The sequence below is a fragment of the Silene latifolia genome, chromosome 11 (genome assembly GCF_048544455.1).
Source record: "Silene latifolia isolate original U9 population chromosome 11, ASM4854445v1, whole genome shotgun sequence".
Taxonomy (NCBI): Eukaryota; Viridiplantae; Streptophyta; class Magnoliopsida; order Caryophyllales; family Caryophyllaceae; genus Silene; species Silene latifolia.
The window spans coordinates 51,159,699-51,184,101 of NC_133536.1; the positions used below are offsets into that span (position 1 = coordinate 51,159,699).

The window sequence follows — 24,403 nt, forward strand, 5'->3', positions numbered from 1 at the left end:
AAATGAAAATGATGTGACCCACAACCTATGGCGTGTCGTGCCGTGCTTGGACATGCCTAAGCAATTCCTCCACTTAAGCCTTATTTTTTTGTATTTTAGAAGTGCCCGAGCGTACCGTTTTTAGGCGGGTCGTGTCGTGTCTAGGCTAGGCACGGTCTTCTTTCTCAAACTCCAGCCCAAACACAGCGCATGACGTGCCATCCCGTGATGGGCCGTGCCAATACTGTGTCGTAATTAAATGGGGGCATAGACCATACTAGAACGTGTCAGCCCAGTTACCCGCGTGCCCAGTTCCATCAACTAAGGCACCGACAGGCGGCAGGCTGGTCTGTTTGATGAGGCCTACCGTCCAAATACCCTCTCGCTGCTAGCATGAAACGAAAATGATCGTGCTAAACGTTCGACATTTTACTAATTATCGTCGACATTTTTTAATGACTTTTCTAATCTACGCCTTACTCTAAACCTTCCATATTTTAACATCTTTTTTTCAAATACGGCATTTTCGTCACCACCGCTTCGATTCCGCCACCAAATTCAAGGAATCGACGACAAGTAATTTAACTAGTTTAATTTTTTAAAAATTAGTTAGTAGTTTTACGTGGTTTAGAATAGAATCGTTATTGTTAGAACGAATTAGTGATTATCGATTACCCGGCAAAAATTAATCTAAGTCTAAAAATGAATTTTTTTTTCAAAAAAAAAAAATAAATTCCGGACGAAAAACATTTTTGTCCAGACGGAAAATATTTTCGTCCGGAAAAAAAAAAATTGACAAAAAACGTAGGTCCAGACGAAAAATATTTTCGTCCGGAATTATTTTTTTTTTTTTTTTTTTTTTTAATTTTGGACGAAAATATTTTTAAAACTTTTACTAACTTGATCGTTGTTACCGTATGTTTAAAACCGTTTTAATCGAAAAGTTCGTAAATTAAATTACGATTTTTTCCGAACGTTAATCTTTGCTCAACAATCCTCTTTATTAAAAGAAGGACCACAGAGCTGATGTGTCAGCCCGTGGTTGAAAGTCAGCCAGTCAAAATTCCTATTACTTTTCCTGAATTTAAGCATCCACGATCATTTTACCATTTAATTAAGTGATTTGCTAATTACATGCTTTCATTGATGCGTAAATTGATCAGTTCAATTATAAAAATAAATCAACAATACTAATAAGATTAAAATACACAAATTAATATCAATATAAAAATTTAATTATAATTAATGAAAGTTAACTAATTCCAATATACAGAATCAATAAAAATAAAACCGTACATTTGGGGAAAATAGACCACTGGTACCAAAATATAATTAGAACAATCATCACCATATCATGATACACAAATCAAGTCAATAAAAAATATTGGGAAGCTTCAACAATTTAAATAACTAATTTATATTAGAACAAATAAAAATAACGCATAAAGCTTAAGCAATTCAAATAAATATTTTTTACTAAATACCTGTAGCAAATTTAGATATTATAGACTTAAAAAATTCACAAAATGATTTTAAAAAAGAATACCTGAATCAATCAATAAAGAAAAATCATGAAACAAATGAAAATAAGAAAGATCTTAGCCAACATAAATTATATAGTCTGTAATTGTTTTATGTAGGTTTCATGTGTTTTTTAAGGAGGAACTGAAACTAGATGCGAGGCGGATGGAGCTTGAGTAAGGGCGCAGTAATTGAGAGTTTTGAGTAAATGCGGAGTCGATGGTAGAATGGAGCAGCACAGCAAATAAAAGTGATGGAGGTGGGTAAATAGGGTTTACCAAGTACTAGATGGGCCAAATGCGGAGTAGATGGTAGAATGCTGTGGTTTGTAAAGTACTAGCAAGTTGGGCTGACATATTAAGCCACATCCACGTGACATCCCAGTTTAAATTCGCAATGTCTCATTATAGATGGCTAAATATTCACTCATTTAAGCATAAGACAAACAACAAGTTACATGGTGGAGTCTAAAAATGTGACCACTTTAATTATATTTGACCCATCTTTCACTTTAAACGGATATATCCGTCTATAATGAGATTAATTGATTTAAATCTAATTCTCATTCTCATTAGTCATTAACAAATTGTCGTCTATCCGTCACAAGCTTGTGACGGGTTAAATAAAACTCATAAAAAAAATAAAGATAAATTAATTGTAACTCCTTAAACACTCTAATTTTTGTCTTATCTAATTATATGAGTGATACTTGACATGTCACAAGTTAATAGTCATAAACATCTTATTAATCCAAATTCTTATTTAAGATGACAATATACGTCTTAAATAAAACTTTTGGGTAAAATATGTATGAAATAAGATAAAAGTAAACTACATACTACAAAATAACAAGATATATTATTTATTACCAATGGATTGATGATATGTATACCAAAATTGGTTGGTGTGAATGAATGATAAAGGTTTTTATCTCTTAAATAAATGGTTAAGGGTTTGATTTTTCAAATTTGTGAATGAAAAAACAAAATCAAACTTGGGCCATTAAGTTGCTTCAGTAGGGGATACTGGCGATACTAGCATACTGCTTGTCAACAACAAAAAAAAAAGATAAAATAAAATAAAATAAAATTAGAATGACCCATATATATTACGACATCTATAAAATAGCTTGAATTGTTAATGGCGTTTTTTTTTTTACCATTTCTTAGATTGATTTTTTTTTTTAAATTACTTAGATTGATTTTTTTTATTCATAAATTAAATCAAATAACGGTAGAATAATTTATCAGTTATTTTAATTGTTGTTCATATAGGGTGATATGATTGATTTTATGTATACAATTTTTTTTACACATATAATAATATTAATAGTGCATCTTATATTTTGATAAAACTGAAGTATGTAATATTATTGTTCACTTTTTAATTATTATATATATTTATGTGATAATATCATGAATTTTAATATTTAACATTTTCACTAGATCATTCTAAACGCACAAATTTCATTTTGTTTTGTTTTACTAATGAACTATTTATACTATATAATAAAAAGGGTAAGTTTAAAAGTTTACGTGTCAAAATTTTCTGTTTGACCGTGCATGGCTCTACAAACATGCATGAGTTTAACTAAATGAAAAACAAGTCTAACAATTTGCACGGTTCATATTCGTACAATTTTTCTATTTTTTGTTGATATATCATTCTGGTTTGTATGAAGTCACCTGAATAATAAGGCAAAGTAGAAATTCAAATTTAGTTAGCAAGATGACATGTCGTATGACATACAACAACTACTTACCCAATTGACCTTAGTGCATCATTTACACTAATTGTAAATGAAATTTACAATCAAATCTAAAAAAATTTGTATATGGGTTTATAACTCAATTTGTAATTTAACGAAAAGTAGAGAGATTTTGTCACTTTATGTTAAAATTTTATTTTTAAAGATAATTAACTTTATAAAGAAATAACTACTTAATATAAAATTTATCTTAAATGTTATTTTTTTAACATAATCTGAAACAGTATACCCGTGCAATTTGCACGGGTTTAAGACTAGTCTCTCATTATTCAATTTCCTTGTCAACAATAACTGAAGTACTCACGTCTGATCTACAGACTACACTTCACCCTTCCGCCTTAGACGGATATACCCGTCTTAAATGAGAATTTGCTGTCTTCACTTTTTTTTTTTTTTTTTTGACAAACCTTCTTCACTTTCTTTGATTCTTCTATTATCGTTTATTCGTTTCTATACTCCCAAGTCACAACATACTAACACAGGTATTCCTTTCTTTTTTAATTACTGCACTTGCTTAATTCATCTTTTCTAGTTTTTTTTTTTTTTTTTATGATTTCTTTAATCAGTATTTGATTTGTATCCAAATTGCTTTATTATTCTGGGTTTATTGGTTTTCCTGCATTCATCAAGTTATTACAGTATTATATTATTTGTGCTCACTCAATTTGATTCTTTTTCTGGGTTTCATTGATAATTAATGAGTAACTTGAGGTTTAATCATTAGTCAATAGTCATAACAGTAGTGATATAGGTCACAATTGTCACTTACTACCTTTGTCCCAATCGTTTGTTTACGTTTGATTAAATCATCAAAATACCGGTAATTAAAAAGCGAACAAATGATTGGAATTGTGGGAGTATTGATCATGGTGGTGTGCAGAATCCCTTTATTTAGATCAGATCAGATAGTTTTAGTTTAACTGATGATGAACTTGCCATTTTTTAAAAGTTATTGTTTACCTTCTTGATCAAGGTCTGTCACCTTGATAAAAACGAAAGCTATCACTTATGCCCGATGATTTACCCAATGCGCATCAAAAGTAGTGGTTCGAGGTTCTACTGTTATACAAAACAATGGCAAATCACCGTTGAAATTTAACTTTCTCAGCTCATCAAATTACCATTTAATGAGCAAAAATGAGTCTTGATATAGGTCAAAGTGGCCCTAAGGTGTACATAAGTTGGTGTGATAATTTCCGATTCGTTATGGCAGATGGTCTCAGGAAAACAAATCTAAAGGCTATAATTCATACCTAGAATGACTTTCGAGCATAATTCACACCTAAAATGGTTTAGAGGAGTGGCGTCGCCGGTGGTGGTAGGATGTGGTGCTGCAGTCAGTTCTGGTGGTAGTGGTGGCGCATGCGGTGGTGGTTATGGTGGTATTCAAGTGAAGTAGGGAAAGGGAATCCCATACCTTAGGGGGGGTTGGGGGAATGGAAAGGAATGAAGAGGGGAAAGAGAATGAGAAAAATGATGAAACAAACAACCTTTTCCTAAAAAACCCTAACCAAACGCCTCCTAAGTGTAATAACATGATTTTGCCAGTTCTGTAGCTATCATTTCCCTTAAAACATCTTGAACTCTCGGTAATGAAGTTTACCAGTCGAGAGTTGTGCTAAATTTGTTGTTAGCGAGGTCATTAGCTGGGAAATAAACCCCGTCTCTCTCTTATGTTATTAGAGTATCCGCTGCTTCTATATGTTGTTCTTTGATTAACTTGCCTGTTGCCTACCTAATCATGTGTAGGAGTTAGTTTAGGAAAGGGCCTTTATACCGCTCAAAATTATATGGCCAGAAGTACATAGTTCAGAGTATTCATTCCTGATTGTACACCACGATAGTGCTGTGGTGCTGTGTCGAAGAGCAGGTTGGATCCCTGATAAGTGCTGAGGTGCTGTGTCGAAGAGCTGGTTGGATCCCTGATAATGCCGACGGTTGCATTGTTGCGCACGCTGCCTTGCATCCCTAGCAGGTGTTTTCGTGTTTCTATTTCTTTGTGGTTATACTGTTTTGAGCTAGTGTAGGTTTTTGGGGTGGTGATTTTAAAAAGCTCAGGGCATTCGTCCCGAAAAATCCAGGGTTATAAGAATTTTTTAAATTGCAAAGTCCCAATTTCAGACTCGGGAAACCCAAGTGCAACACTAATCTGGTAGATTTTAGAGCTAGTGAAGTCATGAAGTTGGTACTCATGACCAGGGTGTAAACTGCGTTAGCGTTAAAACTGCCCTCGCCCTTTGTGATTCCCTTTACAGTACTAGGGGTGGGCACCGGTCCAAAACCGGACCGGACCGGAACCGGAATCGACAAAATTCATGGACCGGGACCGGACCGGATTACAAAAATTCCGGACCGGGACCGACGAAAAATTCCATCAAGACCGGACGGACCGGTTGGACCGAATTACCCACTTTTTCAAATTCGGTCAAAAATTCCGGTCCATTGGACCGGATCGGACCGGTTGGACCGGAATAAAAATACAATTTTAAGAAAAAAAATGCAAATAACAATAATTCCGGACATTCCGGTCCAAACCGGTCCGGACCGGAAAATACCGGTCCCGGACCGGTCCCGGACCGGACCGGACCGGACCGGACCGGAATCTTGAAAAATGGTGGACCGGAGACCGGACCAGAATTTTTAATTCCGGTTCCGGTCCACTAGATTCCGGTCCGGACCGGTCCATTTTTCCGGTCCGGACCGGATTATGCCCACCCCTACTTTACACACAAAAAATAAACATTATTCTATTGTCCAATGGGCTGCTGAAAATGGCGGTGTAAGGAAGGTTTTGAATGTATGTATACAGCATTGCCCTCGTTTTAATATACAAACTATAAAGAGACCTTCAAAATTACTTATAATGAAAATTGCTGTGAGAATTGCATCAAATCATTGATTTTGTATTTCACATTGAAAAGAAGCATAGCCATTTTGCAAGTCATTTTGCTTTATTCCATAATAATGTACAACTAAAGTTTAGTGAGTTCCATATCTCTGTTGAATGCTAGACTAAATCCTAGAATGCCGAACAAATTACAGGAGAGATGCGATTAGTCAAAATAAATGGATATACGTCACAAGTGGTACTTCCTGCCGATGTATAAAAAGGTTGAAGTTTGCTGGACAAACTGTCAGTCTTCCAAAACCCATTTTTTCGACAGCGTCCAATGCCATTCCTAATTCAAATGACGGCTTGCCAGTGGCTTTAGCAACTGATGAAAGCTCTAGCATAAACCATTCTCCCACTCTTGAAACTCAACCTTTGTTCAGTAACTGGTCTCCCCCTAGGCCCCTATGGAGGGGATTATCCGTCTTCATACTTGCAGGGCAAGTAATCTTCCGAACTCTTAAGGGAAAAGTTCACTGGAAGAACACTCTCCAGCAATTAGAAAGAGTCGGGCCGAAATCAGTCGGAGTCTGCCTGTTGACATCAGCGTTTGTCGGCATGGCCTTTACTATCCAATTTGTTCGGGAATTCACAAGACTAGGGCTAAACCGATCGGTTGGGGGAGTATTAGCTCTAGCCTTCTCTCGGGAATTGAGCCCCGTTGTGACATCAATTGTGGTGGCAGGGCGCATGGGAAGTGCATTCGCTGCAGAATTAGCAACCATGCAGGTGTCTGAGCAAACCGACACTTTGAGGGTTCTAGGGTCTAACCCGGTTGACTACCTTGTTACACCGAGGGTACTTGCTTCTTGCATTGCCTTGCCATTTCTAACCCTGATGTGTTTCATAGTGGGCATGGCGTCTAGCGCTTTTTTGGCCGACAGTGTTTATGGAGTTAACGTTAACATAATTTTGAATTCGGCCCGTAGAGCACTTAAGCCATGGGATATAATCAGTGCCATGATCAAGTCTCAGGTGTTCGGAGGCATAATCGCGGTTGTGAGTTGTGCTTGGGGGGTGACCACCATGGGTGGTGCTAAAGGTGTTGGTGAATCCACGACTTCAGCTGTAGTTTTATCACTTGTCGGTATTTTCATAGCTGATTTTGCACTTTCTTGTCTATTTTTCCAAGGCGCTGGAGACTCACTTAAAAGTTGTGTATGATCTCATATCTCAGCTTGTAACATTGCAATTTACCTTATGTTTTAGTCAGTTTTTAAACCATTTTCTAATTCATTGGGGGTACAAATATATAAATGTATACTTTCATTTAAGTAGTCCTTTTAAACTGCACGCGATGAATGCCTCAGGATGAGAAGATTTTAAATCTCTGGGAATTCTGAGTAAACAGGTAAAACAAATCCAAGCTTGTATTGCAAGTAAATTAGTTGAGCTTCAAACTAATTGTTTCGCGAGTCGAAGGCTGGTGTAGTGGTGTTGACTGAGTAATAGATTTTTGTTTTGAAGAAGCTTTCATACATAAGCCTTACAAATGGTTTTTTGTGCTTTAATTGTGACGCTCATAAGCTAACTACTGAAATTAGAAAACGATGACAGACGACTTAAACGTTAAACGTTAAATATATGCTGGTTACTCGAAGTAATGAAAACCCAGATACCCGTTATAATTTAAAAAATCGAAAATTGATAAAGCAAGATCTTGAATCAGTTATATTGTGACATCATGATTCATGAGCTACATGTATTTTTAGTACTTTGCAAATGTGAGGAATCAAAGTCTAAAGACCAACAGAGATTTGTGTGGTCATTTTGTGTATTACAATTAGTGTTGCTGAAGACGGGTCGGAGCAAGTAACGGATAATGTCACTCACAAAACGGATAGGGGGGACAAGGTGGGGACACTCCCATGTGCTTTCCTCTTTCCTCTATTTGGGTCATTTGTGAGGGAAAATGGTATCCGTCACTCCAAAGTGACGGATATGTGCCGTCACAAATGAGATTTTGTGTATTAACAATTAGTCTCTCAGCACCCGTCACAAGTTGAAGACGGAGCGAATAGATACCGGATTAGATAATACGGATCCTAGTGGGCCATTTTTGCTATTATTATATTGTAAACATAATTTGACAAAAGAGATTCAACAACAACATCAGAGCCTTAATCTCAAAATGATTTGACAAAAGAGATTAAAAAATAAAAATGGGGAACTCCCATGCATGAGTCATGAGTCAGGCGACTTCATCACATCCTCACTTTTCCTCTTTTCATTACATTTTTCAAATCACGCTCTCTCTACCTCATCACATTATTTCTCAAAACCCAAAATAATTAAAATCTCTACCATCTTCATCCTCACATCCTCATCATCTTCATCGTTTAGAGCTTCATCAAGCTGATGGCAAAATAAACAATGGCAAAATAGAAAACACCGAAAAAAAATATGGAAGGTATTGTGTTTAACATGTTGATTTTATGGTGGTATTTTTTGTTTAGTAATTTATTTTAAAATATTGATGGGTTTTTTTTTGTTTAGCAATTAATTTGTAAAAAATGGTCATAATTGTTTCATTAAGATTCGTTTTTTTTGTCTAGTTATTTTTGGAAGATTATCAAAATGTTTGTTTTGTTAGCATAAACACCAAAGAATAAACATGGTATGAATCTTTTGTGTTTTGATTTATTGGATTTTTGTTTGATTTATGTTAAAAAGTTTGAATTTTTTGTGTTTTGATTTGTGTTTTAATGTGCAGATCTGAGTTATTATGTCAAAAAAATGAGGATTTTATCCAAATCATAGAGGTTTAAAGTTCTAATTTAGATGAGAAATTTGCTTTAATTTGTCACCATTGCCCATTTTTTTTTTTTTTTTTTTGCAGTTGAGTTGGTTTAATTATCTATGCAATGGTAATACTGTACACTGAGATGATATCATTTTATTTATGTTTGTTTGATTTACCTCAAAGCCTCTTATAATGATTACGTATATGAATAAACATGGTGACATATGAGATTGTGTTAAGAATGTTACCATCTTAGTTGAGAGATGTAATTATTATACGAGCTGTTTGATTTTACCTCAAAGCCTTTAAAATGAAAACATATACGAGTAAAATTGGTGACTTAGGGGTTTTTGTAGCAATGTAATCACCTTAGATTGAAATGTAACCGTTAAATAATATGTTTGTTTGGATTTGAATGAATGTTATAATGATAACATCCAAGAATAAATATGGTGATGTATGCCTTGTGTTAAAAATGTAACCACTTTAGTCTCGAAATGTAATCATGTTTTAAATGTAGCAATATTATTTAGAATGTGAAAATGAATGTTATAATTATAACATTTATGAATAAACATGGCGACATTTGATTTGTGTTAAAAATGTTACCACCTTAGTATTGAAATATATCTCTGTTTGAAATGTTATCATATTAGCTATAATGTGTGAATGGATATTATGATGATAACATCCATGAATAACACGGTGACATGAGAAAATGTTAGCACCTCACTTGAGAAATGTAACATAAAATAACGAGCACAAATACGTCTATAAAACTGACTTAGACTAATGTTAGCATGAAATAAAATGCAGTGTTACCATTTGAGCGTACAGTGTTACCATTTTAACCAAAGTTGCAAATTTGGTTGCTCTTGTCATAGGTACTAATCTTTCAGGGTATTTACTTGAAATAAAAGTTGCAAAATGTTACCACTATAACATTCTTTCAAATTCTGCATAATATCTTTTAGAGTGGTCACATTTCTCACTTAATTGTTGATATTTTTAAGACCAATTAAGGACTATTATTATGGTACATTTGAGCCTACGATGATATCATTTTATTTTTATTAACATATATTATATCCTCTCCCATATATGTTCCTATCTTAGTCTAAATTGTCACCATATCATCTTAGTCTAAATTGTAACCATAATAGTCATCCTTTGTTTTGTAAATGAATGAATCTTGTAATGATAACATATTTGCATAAACATGGTCACATATTTGCTTGTGTTCAAGATGTTATCACCTGAATATGCATATAAAGGAGAATGTGTCACAATAATACTATCTTAGTATGTAACAACATAAGCTAACATGGTTACAATGTGACATATTGTCTTATGTCACCACATTCATGCATAAATGTTGTCACTATTAACATTCTTTCAAATATTGCATAACATCTTTTAGAGGCGTCACATTTATCACTTGTTGACATTTTTATGACCAATTAAGGATTTTTATTATGTTTACATTTCAGCCTAAGATGATATCATTTTTTTTAACATATATGATATCCTCTTCCATATATGTTCCCATCTGAGTTCATAAATGTTCCCATTATAAGACACTTTAAATGTGATCATTTTAACATATGTTTTAATGCTAATACTGGTCAAATGCTGACAGGTTTATCCAGCAACGAGACATCATCTATGTCAGTGTCACATTCAACAAAACGCTATGTTTCACTTTGGGAAATTAAAGGATGATCGGCCGTTCCAAAATAATTTAACAAATGCCTCAACGTATATGTGTAAACATTGCGAAATATGTACTAGTTTTGAATATATGACCATTTTTCCTGAGAAATGGTCCGGTGTTAGATTCTTTTGAAGATTATAAAAATGTTTGTTTTGGTAACGGTAAATGTAACACCCGCGAAATTCCCATTTTGGCATTTATAATTTAATTAGCTATTTTATTATTCTACTTATATTTTAAACCCACTTTTATAACAATGTTACTCTATATGTATAATAATAATTATGGTAAAAATAATAATAGCCGTCTTAGCCTTTTAAAATGCGTAGTTAGTCTTGAGTCGTGTTTTTAGTGAGATCCGGCTCAATTTGAGTTGTTGGGCCTTTTATAACTTATGGGCTTTTCTCCTTCTCTTTTCTCTTCATAAAACCCTCACAACTTCATCTCCCTCATTATTTTTCTGAAATTTTCCCTCTCAACAAACACCATTAACACTCATCTTCCATCAAAACCTAGATTCATCATATCTAACTCAATTCTTCACCAATTGGAACCATTTTCGCACCATCATCTTCCTCTTCTCGCCCTCCATCTTTCTAGGTAAGAAAGTTCTAGCCTTTTGTATCTTTTAGAAAATCCATCTTTTTGTGAGATGAGTTTTCTCACCCTTTTTGCCTTAAACTTGTTCTAGGATGAAGTTTTAGCATTCCGAGGTGATATTGAGTCGAATCATGACCTTTGATGAGCTAAAAGGTAACGATGATGGGTTACTCGACATTATGTCAATTTGGGTGTTTATATGTTATAGTTTGTTCATATGCGTGTTAAAGTTAGATTCTTTACATGTTTTTACTTGTTTGTTGTTGAATGAGTTTTTGTGTGGAATCTCTCTTGGTGGTTTGAGAAAGTTTATAGTCTTTTGTTTACATGGATGAATTAGTGAAGAAACCGTCTTATTCATGCTTAATAATTGTGTTTAATTATGGCATGAAGTTGTTAGTTTGGAATTGTTTGAATTTGAATCAAATCTTATGTTTTAATCCCTCTTTTATGTTTTGATTTCACCCTTAATACTTGTCTGAAGCTACTTGGGTAATATATAATGGAATTGGTATGATAAAAATTTATTTGGGGATGAAGATGAACTTGTTGTGTCGTGCAACTCAGTGATTTGCGCAGGCTGCGCATCTCGGCGCAGGCTGCGCCACAACCTGGACTAGTCTTCGTAAAATGGCCATAACTTCTTCGTTACTTATTTGTTTGAGGCTTATGACCTACCGTTAGAACCTTAAGAGGATAAAGCTATCACCTTCAACTGGTTTCACCTCATTCTCATGATTAGAACCTCAAGTTATGACCGTTTGAAGCTGACCCTTATTGTAGTCGAGTACTAAACTTGTTGTTATAGATTGGGTTTTATGTTTCTTGTTGGGTATGCATCTTAACCTTGGTTCTAATGCTTGTGTATGGTGTGTTGACACTCTTTTATCATGGGAGCATCTGATATTTGTCATACTCTCGTACTTATACATGCTTCACATGAATTGTTTAGGTTATGTTTGTGCAATCATTCTTACTCTTAATTGTGACCCAAGTGTGACGTTTTACATTGTGTGACTACTTGACATTCCTTATTTCCTCTTTTAGACCTTTGGTTACGGACATGTGCGCCATGTTTCCGGATTAGGATACCCTTCCACCCCTTTCGGACCTTTGATTACGGATATGTGTGCCATGTTTCCGGATTGGGTTATCCTTCCGCCTTTTATCGGACCTTTGGTTACGGATATGTGTGCCATGTTTCCGATGTGAGATTACTCGACCTTTGGTTACGGATATGTGATGCGTGTCTTTTATATGATGTTTTACATCCCATTTTACACGCATTTCAGAGCTCATTCATGTAGTTTATGCTACATTTCTCCCTATTTCCGCCTACTTCCGTATTTTTGTACATTATTGCAGAAATGTGAAGAATCCAGCGGAAATCGAGCTAAATCCGCTCCCGAGTATCCTGCATTGCATTTGACGTGAAGTATTCGCTTAAGGAACGAGTTTGGTGCGCAATCCAAGGCCCAAAAGACAAATCCACGAGATTATAAAAGTCAAGTAGCAGCTAAAGCAGTCGATCGACCACTACCTTCAGTCGATCGACCAAATCACGGGCTCCAGAAGCTACTGTACACTGTTAGTCAGTCGATCGACCACCATGCTCAGTCGATCGACCACATCGCTGCTTCAGACGAGAATTAAAAGATCGAGGAACTTGAAGCCCATTATGTTTAGGTTTTGGAAATAAAAGTTACGTATACTTTCTATATAACGTAACCTAGAACATCAGATACAGGATCCGGTTTTTATTCAGAAATTTTACCAAGTTTCACATATAGTTCTTTAGAAATAATTAGGGTTCGAGATTATTTTCGGTATTGAATACAATTTGCTTTGTCATTCGGCTTTGTTCTTTTCCTTCGCAATTCACACGGTAATCTCTGGTTTTATTCTGTTATTTTATTTTCGTTCATAGTTGTCGAATTGCTAGATCAGTTCCCAAGCCGAATTGCCATCTTTTGTTAATTGTTTATTTTATCGTATTAAGCATGAATTTCGTAGCTTTAATCCTTACTATTATTGTTGCCTTTAATTTCAGTATGAGTAGCTAATTTATTCGTGCTAGGATGTAGGGGAATTGTAGTGTAGGCGGCAATATAATGAACACGGACTGAATCGCGTTTCAGTCGATCGACCGCCATACCTGGTCGATCGACTGACCACGTGAGGTTTTATTTTCGTTTTAATTCTTTATTCGACGAATCGAGTGCACACGACTAGTTGAATGCTTAGGATATGACTGACCCATTAGATCGAGAGATAGGGACAGTTGTTAGATCACCAATTAAAATGACTAAACTATGCTGAGATCGAAAGATAGGTAAAGTTTAGACCATAAATCACTTTTCAGGACGAAAGTTAGTATTAGTGATATTAGGGACCTATAGCGAGATCGAAAGATGCTATTTGTTAAGAGTGGACCGAGAGGACCTCTTTATTTCCCGCCTCATGTGTTTGATTAGACCTGTTTAGTATCTTTGCCGCCAAACTATAACGAACCGACCATCCTAGTACCTCTTTTTATACTTGATTTCATATATTTCATTAGCTTACATTTCTTTTACTGCTATTAGTTGTAGACCAAATCCAATCAACCCCCCCCCCCCACTTTATTGTTACCTTAGACCGAATTTAAACAACTAGAAATTACGTCTGCCTCTCTGTGGTTCGACCCGACTGCCGCTAGCTATAGTTGTAGTTGGAGATTATAAATTTATTTTTGACACCTCACGGCGGGTATCAATATGTGTGCCATGTTTCGAGTCTTGGATACGATTAGTATATCGTTTGTCGAATCGGGTGACGTCCATCCCGAGAGTCTGGATCCAGGTTTAGACTAGGACCGTATTATGATCGTCGTCCTACCAAGAGGTTGGAGTCTGGGTTGGTTGTCTTGTTTGAGTCTATACTTTGTATATGTCTTTCAGGGCAAGAGTCGTGCCTTGTATTGTTTGGTTGTGAGAGTCTTGGTCCTATCGGATACTAGAGGTGAGATGCAAGCTTCTAGTTGCGATATGATCGCCGGGATCGATGTTCCCATCCGTTCTTATGGTGAGATGAAAGCCATAAGTATGAATGCGACATTAGTAGCCACGTCCATGTATTTCCTATTTAATTGACCCGTTATTTATCTTCTTCATATGATTCAATGCCTAATCTCATATCTATGTTATATTTCCTTGAAATGCGTGCTTTTGTCTAAACGACCGTATTCGTGTCTTCCATATTATTTTAATTATCTCACATAAATAGTTGAGCCGAGTTAATATGAAATTGGTTGACTTCGTTATTCTACTCCCTTGAATGCATATTTAATATAATGTACCTTGCCTATCTCATTATGAATTTAATATGCCTATCTCATTATGATTATCGTTTATATCCCCTTGTTCATTATTATTCAAGTATGATGTATGATCAATATATTTAACTAAGTTCTTGCTTACTTGTATTTTGACATATTGTGGCTGGGAGAACCCTGAGTTACTCCCCACTAACTGTGGCGTTCATGTTTACATGAATGACAGGTTTGTGATGCAGATTATATGGGGGAGACGTGTGAGCTAGCGAGAACGTTGACCCTTGGACTTTAGTTACCGTTTTTCTTAGACTCACCTATCTTTAGACTTGTGCTTATTCGTGGGATATCTTTTCCCCAACGCACTTTGTTTTTAATTGTAAAACTTAATTATCTTACTTTTCATTTCCGTTTGATCACTTATGGTGGATTTCGCACTTTAAAATTTTAAAGGTTTTAAAAATCTCGTATTTTCCGCTTAGATTTATTATTTCTCTTTGATGCCCTATCGAGGGGTGTCACAGTTGGTATCAGAGCCTATATTGCTCCCGACGCACACACGTGTACCCTGAATTTAATTTTGAACTTGACCTTAAATAGTAAATGAGAGATGGGTAGAAATAAGAACCTAAGTTGGTAGTCTCTTTGTGTATGCTTCGTGGTAGGTTCTAACATGTTTGTTGATTGTCAATTATTTCTGTACCCTTGGATCAATGACCGTGAGCAAACCTATGTGGAGATCAAGACTTGGTGCCTATTGCCGGAATTGAAGATTTATTCAACTTTTTAAGAATGCTTCTATTTCCTCGAAGATATTTCTCATTCTTTGTGTACCTTGCCTCATTCTTTTACTTCTTGATGCGTATTTCTTCTTCTAAACTCTCTTTTCTTTTTCCTTATAAGTTACTCTTGTACTCTCCCAACTTGTCCTTTGTTCCTTGCTTATCCTCCTTTAACGCCTTTTTATAGTTCTCTTTCTTTTGTGGGGTGTTAACCTTGGTTGGATATTTTTGCTTTGTGGAGTTTGTTTGTGGTTGACCTATAACCCTGGTTTTGAGGAGTTGTGATGTTAGAAAGACTTAGGTAGTGTGATGAGGCATACTTAGTAATTCTTATACCTAGTTCCTTGATAAAGTGAGTATGGTTGATTAGTGGGATTATTTGTGTTGTCAAGTGTGAGTTGCATTTGTTACTAAGGTTATGGAACTTGGCTTTGTTGTTTATGTTTGGGATTGGAAAGGCTTGGGAAGTGTAGTGAGACGTGGCATGGGATACTAGTGCCTAGTGCTTGACTTAAAATAGGTGGAATCGAAGATGTAAGATTGAGTGAGTAAGTAGGTTGAGTTTACATTGGCTTTCGTGATCACTTTGGATATGAGAGTTTGATAATGTAGATGTTACCATATGAGAAGTACTAATTGTGGGACTATTAGTTGGTCTAAGTGAGTGATCTTGATTACTACTTGAGGTATGGTATGAGAGTGAGACTAAGGTACATTATTGGAGAGTCTTAGCGCTTGCCTTGGAAGCTAGAAAAGATAATGGTATGGTTGACGCCAATGGTTAAGTTGAAGAACATAGTTTCAATTTATGGTGTTAGAATGAGGAAATATGAGGTGGTAAAGTGTTGTCACTACTACAATAAAAGCATATAGCGGCGCTTCTATTGCAACGCTTGGTGAGAAAACCGCTTACTTGGGTCAGTAAAGCCCAAAACTAAGGCGCTATTCTAGAAGCGCCCCAAGTCCTATATTCACAATTCCGGAAATTGAAAACTCACAAACGCGGGACTGGAATTTCATTCAAGCGCCATCACTTCCTCTCGCTAAAACAAAACCCGTTCCAAGGAAATTAAAACTACAATTTTCATCGCCATTGAGGACTTCTACTGCTGTCATTGTGAGATTTACGGAATTAAACTATTGTCAGATATTGGAATTAGGTATGTATTCTATAATTTTTTTCCCATCATAGTTAATTAGGGGTTTCATAATTTTTTGACGAATCTGATTCTTTCTTTTTGTTACAACTTGGATTATGCTTACTGGATTAAGAAAATACAAGAGTTTTAGCCATTATACATATCTTTACATTCGTTTTTAGCAAATCAAATTGAGTGCTTAGGTTTGCTTATGAATTTTCCTGATAAATTAGGGATCTTTTTTTATTAAGGTTGTTAATTAAGCTTTAGTAAAAATTATGAAGATTCATGGGTTTGTTGATTCACTTTGATGGTTTGATTGTGTCAATAGGCGACGATATGCCTAATTTTGATAACTGTTGTTTTAGTCTCTTTTAGCAGCTATTGAGCTTGTGATGTTTTCACAATTTTTGGTCTCATATTGTATATACCAGTGGAGATTTTTTTTCCTGGATTAATGGAGTGAGACTATACCTGGACACACTCATCAAATATGTTTAGATAGTTAATACTTCTGAATCAATATTTTTCATTGTTCAGATAGCTCATGTTGATTAATATGAGTAACTGTTTTGGCTGCTACATAGATTATTGAACACGAATTAACTTTGCTATCCTTATTTCTTTTCAACTACTGCGTATATAATTACATAACCAAATGATGAGTTCATGAGCAGAACATAAATTTTTGTTTACATGGTCAGATAATGTACAAGTATGTTCTAAGGCAAATCTTTACATAAACAGGCTAAATATTGGGATTAATTATGAGTATTATCCGTTACCTTTTAAAGTTCCTTATTTTCCTTCTTTTAAGTTTTGTATGTACTTCAATAATCATGGATTTTTTTTACATGTGTTAGGTGAAATTGCAAAAGCTAAGAGTTTATGGGTTGACTGAAACTTACGGAGTAGCTCTTGTAAGGAAATTGTAATTGTAAGTCTTGTAACAATGACAAGAATGGGGTTTATATCTAAGTACGTTTTGATTATCAGTCTTGTTTGCTATAAGTGTTCTTATTATTATGCATTTGTTTACTCCAATGCTACTCTTATCATTGATTACAGGAAGCTCCTACTGTATCTAACATTGGAATGACATATTTCTTGAGAAAGTGCACCAAGTTCTCACTCTTGAACCGTAAGAGGTGAGTAAATGTAATGGAGTATTTCTGTATTTGTCAGAATCTTGTGTAGTCTAAAATAATGCGAGTTTGTTATTCTTACTATACTATAATTAAGAATGAGCTACTGGAGTTTATTTTGGGAGCACTTGAATTTCTGGTTTGGTACTAGTTTGATTTTTTTCGTCTTTGCTGCTTGTTTCCGTTTCAAGACGGATTGTCCTCTTCGTTTGGTTGTGTACTCTGGCACTGATCCTATTCACAGTATGTGATTTTCTATGTCTTGATCATTTAATAGCAAATCTTAGTGTATGTAATTGTATCTTGAACTTTGATCATCGCCATATGTCCAAGAATGCTTGTCTTTAGAAGAAAACTTAATTACTGAACTTTGGTTGTATTAATTTTGCTTTTATTCTTTATTGCAGATTAATGGTTGAAACAAGACAGGAAAATTTGTAATGAGAATGTGGAATGAAATTTCCAGATCAAGTAGAGTCACAGATTAATTCATACGCTATATTTCTTGTATAGTTATTTTCTCATATATCGACCGTGGATTGGATCGGAAAATGTATGTATAGTACGCTTATATTATTAATATTTCAATACAAAATTGAATTTACATTACTTCAGTACAAAGTTGTCTTTTGCATTTTTCTTAGGCGTGGTTAGCGTATATTAGGATACTGTAATGGTTATTAGAAGATACCCAAAGAAAATTATCCTGGCACCTGAACCATCGTTGCCATAATCTAGCAACGCTTAAAATGCGCTGCCATTCTCTATGAAAAGCGCGTCAAATTTCGCGGTGCTTTTTTTTAGTTTCTACCGACGCTAATAATAAGCGTCGCAATAAGTGCTAGCGGCACAAGCTAAGCCGGCGCTTTTTAGAGCGTCGGTAAAGCCCCTCCCGGCGCTAAATAGCGCCGCCAAAAGCCATTATAAAGCGTCGCTAAAATCTAGTTTTGTAGTAGTGTGTTACAACTAAGACCTTGTTTCTTGAAAACTCGATGGTAAGTAAAGTGCTAGGATGTCAGATTTGAAAGAAAATACTTTGGGATGTTGATGACCATAATGGATTGGTGACGTGATTTGATATTAGTTGGTTCTTGAGAGTTCTTGAGTTGATAGAGACGTAGTCTTAAGAAGTCTTTGTTAACCCTATTATTTTAGAAACTTTGAGGTTGTATTGAGTACTTGAGATGATGGGATGATGATGTAGTTGAGTGTAGTTCCGCTTTTGGGAATCTGTAATAAGTAGAAGGATAGAAGGACTCGAGATCCTATTGATTTTTCAAAATTGGGTGATTATGCATCTTTCTCAAAAGAGTGTAGTAGAGTGGACTTTCATGAAAGGAGACTTTGGATTGGGATGTTACTACCTTGTTTTGAAATGAGAACCTTGTGGAATATTTGAGGAACCCTTTCTGGGAATTTAGAGCTTGGAATTAGGACCCTTGATTGAGGATTTTACCATTTTGAGAAACCCATGGTTGACCCTAGTTGGATATGAGTATAACTTTGTTAGAAGCTTTGACCTTGATCTCGTGGGGGTTGTTTGTAGATGTTTGAGAATTTGGAGTGGTGAAATCACACTTATAGTGGAGTACCTTGTTTCATGGAATTGCTTAGGATGAAGTAACGTAAGTGTTTTGAGGAAATCCATGGGAGTGATGTGGCTATGAGTTTTGTTGCTAGGAAGTTTTCGGAACCGCTTAGGATGATATTGCTATTTGAGATTTGAGTATCTGGCGTTTCCTTGTTGTCTAATCTCCCTTCTTCTTTGTTCACAAGTGTTACCGTCATTCCTCTCTTCCTCACTTCATCGTACTCCTCCTTTAAGTTTGATGCTGGTAACTTATAAAAACTCTATCTTTGACATCCTTGTTGACCTCACTTCGACTCTTATCCTTAGGAAGTTCACCATAGCTCTTTTGTTGGTTAAGTTTGGATCGTCTTAGCGTACTTTATATGCATGATGTCTAAGTTGCTTTTCAATTCATACAATTTCTAAACAATTCAAGCTACCATTTTTGATTCATTGTTAAGAGTTTATGCTACTTTGACAAAATTCTAACTATTTTAAAGGTTTGAAAATGAAAATTTGATTTAGTCCCCCCTTTTGTTCTTTGAGTATAGACTTCCTTATCATTATCATTGATTGCTAAACTCGAGATTGCTTTATATTCGCTCAATTTCTAACTAGCTTTGATCTATTTATGATTTCTTTATCAAAGTTTGAAGTTATATTTTAAAGGACTTGACTCCTTTTGTAATTTGTGCCTACATTTGTTGGCATCTTTATGGGTATTGGCCATTACCTAATGACTTGAGGACTAATTGTATACATTAATACTTCCACAGTACTTCTTCCGTAACCGTATTTCTTTGGCCTACAGTTGTGAAGTTCAAGATTAGCCTGAATTTATTCCTTTGGCAAAAATGATTACAATAAAATACTAAAATGAAATTGCCCAGAAAATGACGACATGAGAAGAGCTTTAGAAAACGATTTATGGGTTTTTTGGGGATTGGGGTATTGTTTGATTTGTTGGAATGAGAGGGACTGAGGGAGTGTGTGTAAATTAAATAGGGTTAATAAGGGTAGTTTGGTCATAAAAAATGATCGGAAGTCGTTAAAATGAAAACGAGTCGATAATTTTATAAAACCGTCACAAGAATGTAGAATAAGTGAAAATGGTATGGATAAACACGAAAGTTAGGTGGTTATTTGTAAAGTTGAATATATTAGGTGGTAATTTATAAAAAATGGAACATATTAGGTGGTAATTCATAATTATGTTAAAAGTTCATTTGTTTACAAGTTACAACTAATTGATCATTGCAAAACCCATCCAAATTTCTTGCCGCGCCGACAATGCCGCTTTGTTCTTCAATTGCTCATGAACCTCTGCAAAATCATTTTCGAGCCGATCACTTTGTATCATCTGGTGGGCCAAGCAAGCAGTAACAATCTTTGTATCAGAAAGATAACGCGTTAGTTTCAAGTCCCTTAACTGTAAAAATTAAACGTTGAGGTCCTTAACTGGAAAAAATTGAAAAGTTGGGATCCTTATCTTACCCTTAACACGTATTAAATTGATGGATTGAGCATCTTAATTTTTCGTCATCGAGTTCAGAACTCATAAGGATCACCATAATAAACAGTTGAAAAATCGTTAAAGATGTTACAAGATATTACGGTATATTACAATATACCGTAATCGTAATAAAGTAATGAGTAAAGGAATTATACCAATCTTAAGATGAACAAATGGAAAGGAAAGAATAATAGAAGAGAGCTTGATTGATTGATGAAGAGTTGTCAATTCTCCAAAAAATAACCCAATAATCTTCATTCACCCAATAAGAAATCTTGAACAATATTTAAGGAAGGATTAAAGTGCAATTTGTGAAATGATTAAGAATAATCTATTCTAATCTACTCCTAATCTAATCTAATAAAGTGTGAACATGGGCCACCCACGCCGCGCACACCCGTGCGTTGGTCTCGAGGCGGCGTCACTTCTCCCACGGAACCTTGGTTTACCAAAGCACGTCATGGGCCATTACCGATTTGTGAGGCATTGAAACCGGTGAAAGGTTGAATAAGACTGCATTTATGGAGTCGCCACCAATTTATTGTGGAAAAATGGGAAACCGTTCGAATACCTCATGCCATGTCAAGACACGAAGTAATGACATAGACACTAAGAACTCGTTACCCTTAGCATTCTATGTCTAGAATGACTCTCGAAGATGCCAATGGACATGGATGTCCAGAGATAACTGGAGTAAGGGGTGAGGGTACGTATTAGGAAGGTCTTTAATTGAACACCTAATCCCGCCCGCCTCGATAGCGGCCTCTATTAATGATTAAGGAAGTTATTCATATTTGATATGTCGTCGACGTAATGCATGCAATGCAACATCCAATGTTTTATCCCTAGCATGTGAGATTAGACTAAGTCGGTGAACAAACAATTTAGCAAACAATTGGGGTTGAAGTCGATGTTAGATTAATCACATGTGAATGCCAATTAAATAAATCATACATAATAATAATTACGATAAATGAAATAATTAAAATTACAAGAATTACAAAGTTTATTTGATCTACGTCAAAAGCACGCTCAAAACGGGATTTTGAAGAAGAAAATAAAAGAAAATAAAAATAGAAATAAAAGCATGAAAATACGTCAGATTAGAGGTGATAATACGGATAATAGTTGATTTAAACCGTAATTAGGAGTTATGTCAAAGCGAGAAAGAGTTCAGGGATAGAAGCCAACCAGAACAGACGCAGCATTTGCTGCGTCCTTTGGAAGAGGCGCAGCACTTCCTGCGTCTGTTCTTGAGTTGGGTTCTGGATGTAAAGTCAGAATCGCGGGTTAGTTATCGTTCATTGGTAATTTAAGATTGATTATTGATATTAGACTCAAGTAAAAGTGTTTTAATTGATTACATGCATATAGAACCGTCATAAAAGGAACTAAAGACGAGAATTTACAGCGATTTACATAATTATAAAGACGGATTCGTGTCGAGAATACAAAAGAACCAAACTTAAACTTTGAAACCTGAATTAAATTTGGTAAACTGAAATCAAATAAAGAAAAGTATGTACAAAAGACGAATTTCAGAGAATCGATATGAGAAATTCAAACCTTTAAAATTCGGGTTTGAATAGATGACGAAAATCCGCAAATATCGAATTATAAAGGATTTATGTCGGATTATGAATTATATTTAAAAAAGGATTAGTAAAAAAAGCATGTTTATATACTGAAACAAACAAAAGGAATGAAAGAATAAGAGAAAAACAGAAAATTGCAGAAGGTCGAGGAAGGAGAAGAAGAGCAGATATAGCGGCAGCCTCAGGAAGAGGCGCAGCAGGTGCCGCGACTCTTCGAAGAGGCGCAGCTGCTACTGCGTTTCTTCTCGACGTCAGACTTTCGCAGTTTTATAAATACGGTTTTAAAAGATGGTTTTTAAATCGGTTTTTGAGCGTGCTCTTGATATAGATCTACATTAATTGGTACAAAATAAAAATATAATAAATAAAATAGGATTTACACCCTTAGACTTACATTTTTGACGAAACGAGAATGACGAAAGTTATCGTTTAGTGATTGCTCGACTCGAATATGCGTGGTAAGTGCCCTTGTTTAAAGGATTTAAAAGATTGATTAAGTTGATTAAAGTAGAGTTGGTCAAATTGGTCGGTCTATGCAATGGGACTGAGACTCAGAATGATCTGAGCTTACGTGGTCGATTGATCAAGCACGTACGCGTCGAAAGCAATAACGTAGTCTAGAATGCAAAGAGAGAAGAGAAGGGCGGTCACTCGCGTGTCAAACATGGAGACTGAAGGTCTCTATTTATACTAAACCTATGGAGGAGTTTAGGAATGACACGGATACGGAAACAAATCACGGAAATATTCTGGAAAGCATGGAAAGAGGGCTGGGGAAGAGGCGCAGCAGCCACTGTGACCCTTGGAAGAAGCGCAACACCCGCTGCGTCATTTCCCCAGAGGTTTCCTCCTCAGCAAGAAAGATTTCCGCATTTTTTATGGAATTTCAGTAGATCTATACTTCCTTATTCCATGAAACACAATATACGGAAGAGATTTCCTTAAAAATATTAAATTAATTAGGAATAACTATCCAGGGAATTCTAGAACACTTCGGAACATTCCGACTCGACATTTAAACGGTTTTTTAGAAAATGAAGCTGTTTTTTTTACCCGGACTCCAAATAAACTCTAATTACTGTCAAAACGACCGTATTGGTGCATAGATGACGACCATGAGGTTGACTCAAGTGTTTGAGCTATCACTTGTCGATGAACTTACAAACTGTCATAAAATCGTTCCGCGTATCAAACATGCGGCCCAATCACACTGGGTGGTTGGTGGGAGGTGTAGAAATGAGGTATCTACAGAGCCCCAACTTTGACTGAGGCTTGGACAAAGCGAAAGTCAAAGTATAGACACCAGGTCAATCGAAGAATACAACCTGGACTATAGCGACGCGAGGCGGCTCAACGGGTCTGAACCAAGGACCTGTCGTTGGGAACATTTTAGAGTCTGTCGACTATCAGGGAGGGTCGTTTAAAGTCCATTAGACTACGTAAGGAAGCTCGCCAGCCATAAGAAGAAACCATACCCGAGGAAAATAAAGGTCCGACACGCCCTTTGTATTACCGAGGAAAGAAAGCAAAAGATAAAAAATAAAGGTCCGACACGCCCTGAGAGAAATAAAGGTCCGACACGCCCTGAGAGAAATAAAGGTGCGACACGCCCTGAGAGAAATAAAGGTGCGACACGCCCTGAGAAAAATAAAGGTCCGACACGCCCTGAGAGAAATAAAGGTCCGACATGCCCTGAGAAAAAGAAAGGTCCGACACGTCCTGAGAGAAATAAAGGTCCGACAAGCCCTGAGAGAAATAAAGGTCCGACACGCCCTGAGAGAAGTAAAGATCCGACACGCCCTTTGCCTTGCTAAGGAGAAAATTAAGGAGAAAGCCCGCGAGCTATATTTGGTGATCACGAACTCTCGCTGGGAAACAAAATGTCGTGGGTTGTCTGTAGTCTGCTGAGGAGAAAACACCGATTCGGATGAAGAGAACACTCTAAAAGGAGCCATATGTTGGGGAAGAGGCGCATGAAGCCTAGGCCCACAAATAACGAACTTATAACGAATTTCAACGAATTTTGAGGAAGCTTGTTGAGGAAAAGGCGTAGTGAAAGCTTCGACTTTTGGAAAAAGCGCAGCTAGTGCTGCGTCCTTTCCCAAGCTCATCCCTGTTTGGGTAAAAACCCGAC

At 35.9% G+C, this 24,403-nt stretch overlaps 1 protein-coding gene and 2 long non-coding RNA genes across 5 annotated transcripts; all 3 read left to right on the forward strand.

Annotated features, from left to right (window-relative positions):
* Positions 1-3,540: 3,540 nt before the first annotated feature.
* On the forward strand, positions 3,541-7,391 carry LOC141611626 (protein TRIGALACTOSYLDIACYLGLYCEROL 1, chloroplastic-like). Of its 2 annotated transcripts, none has more exons than XM_074430211.1 (3): positions 3,541-3,750; positions 5,113-5,243; positions 6,311-7,391. In XM_074430211.1, exons 2-3 carry the CDS (start codon positions 5,197-5,199, stop codon positions 7,320-7,322), a joined length of 1,059 nt encoding a protein of 352 aa, XP_074286312.1. In that variant the 5' UTR covers positions 3,541-3,750; positions 5,113-5,196; the 3' UTR covers positions 7,323-7,391. The 2 variants fall into 2 exon arrangements, with proteins under 2 accessions (XP_074286312.1, XP_074286311.1); XM_074430210.1 differs by having other exon boundaries at positions 3,542-3,750; positions 5,018-5,243.
* Positions 7,392-8,281: 890 nt separating this feature from the next.
* Positions 8,282-13,099, forward strand: LOC141611627 (uncharacterized). Its single transcript, XR_012528679.1, has 4 exons — positions 8,282-8,568; positions 10,541-11,215; positions 11,307-11,368; positions 12,581-13,099. It is a non-coding gene; the product is annotated as an uncharacterized LOC141611627 (long non-coding RNA).
* A 3,036-nt stretch (positions 13,100-16,135) lies between these two features.
* On the forward strand, positions 16,136-18,200 carry LOC141614846 (uncharacterized). 2 transcript variants are annotated; one of them, XR_012529402.1, is made up of 4 exons: positions 16,136-16,467; positions 17,310-17,424; positions 17,515-17,594; positions 17,999-18,200. It is a non-coding gene; the product is annotated as an uncharacterized LOC141614846 (long non-coding RNA). The 2 variants fall into 2 exon arrangements; XR_012529403.1 differs by having other exon boundaries at positions 16,140-16,467; positions 17,310-17,383.
* Positions 18,201-24,403: the final 6,203 nt, after the last annotated feature.

Bases quoted from the DNA above. Each gene is read 5' to 3' on its own strand.
- LOC141611626 (XM_074430211.1), top strand. From the start codon at position 5,197: ATGCCGACGGTTGCATTGTTGCGCACGCTGCCTTGCATCCCTAGCAG. The intron at 5,244-6,310 runs GTGTTTTCGTGT...AACAAATTACAG, and splicing joins CTGCCTTGCATCCCTAGCAG to GAGAGATGCGATTAGTCAAA.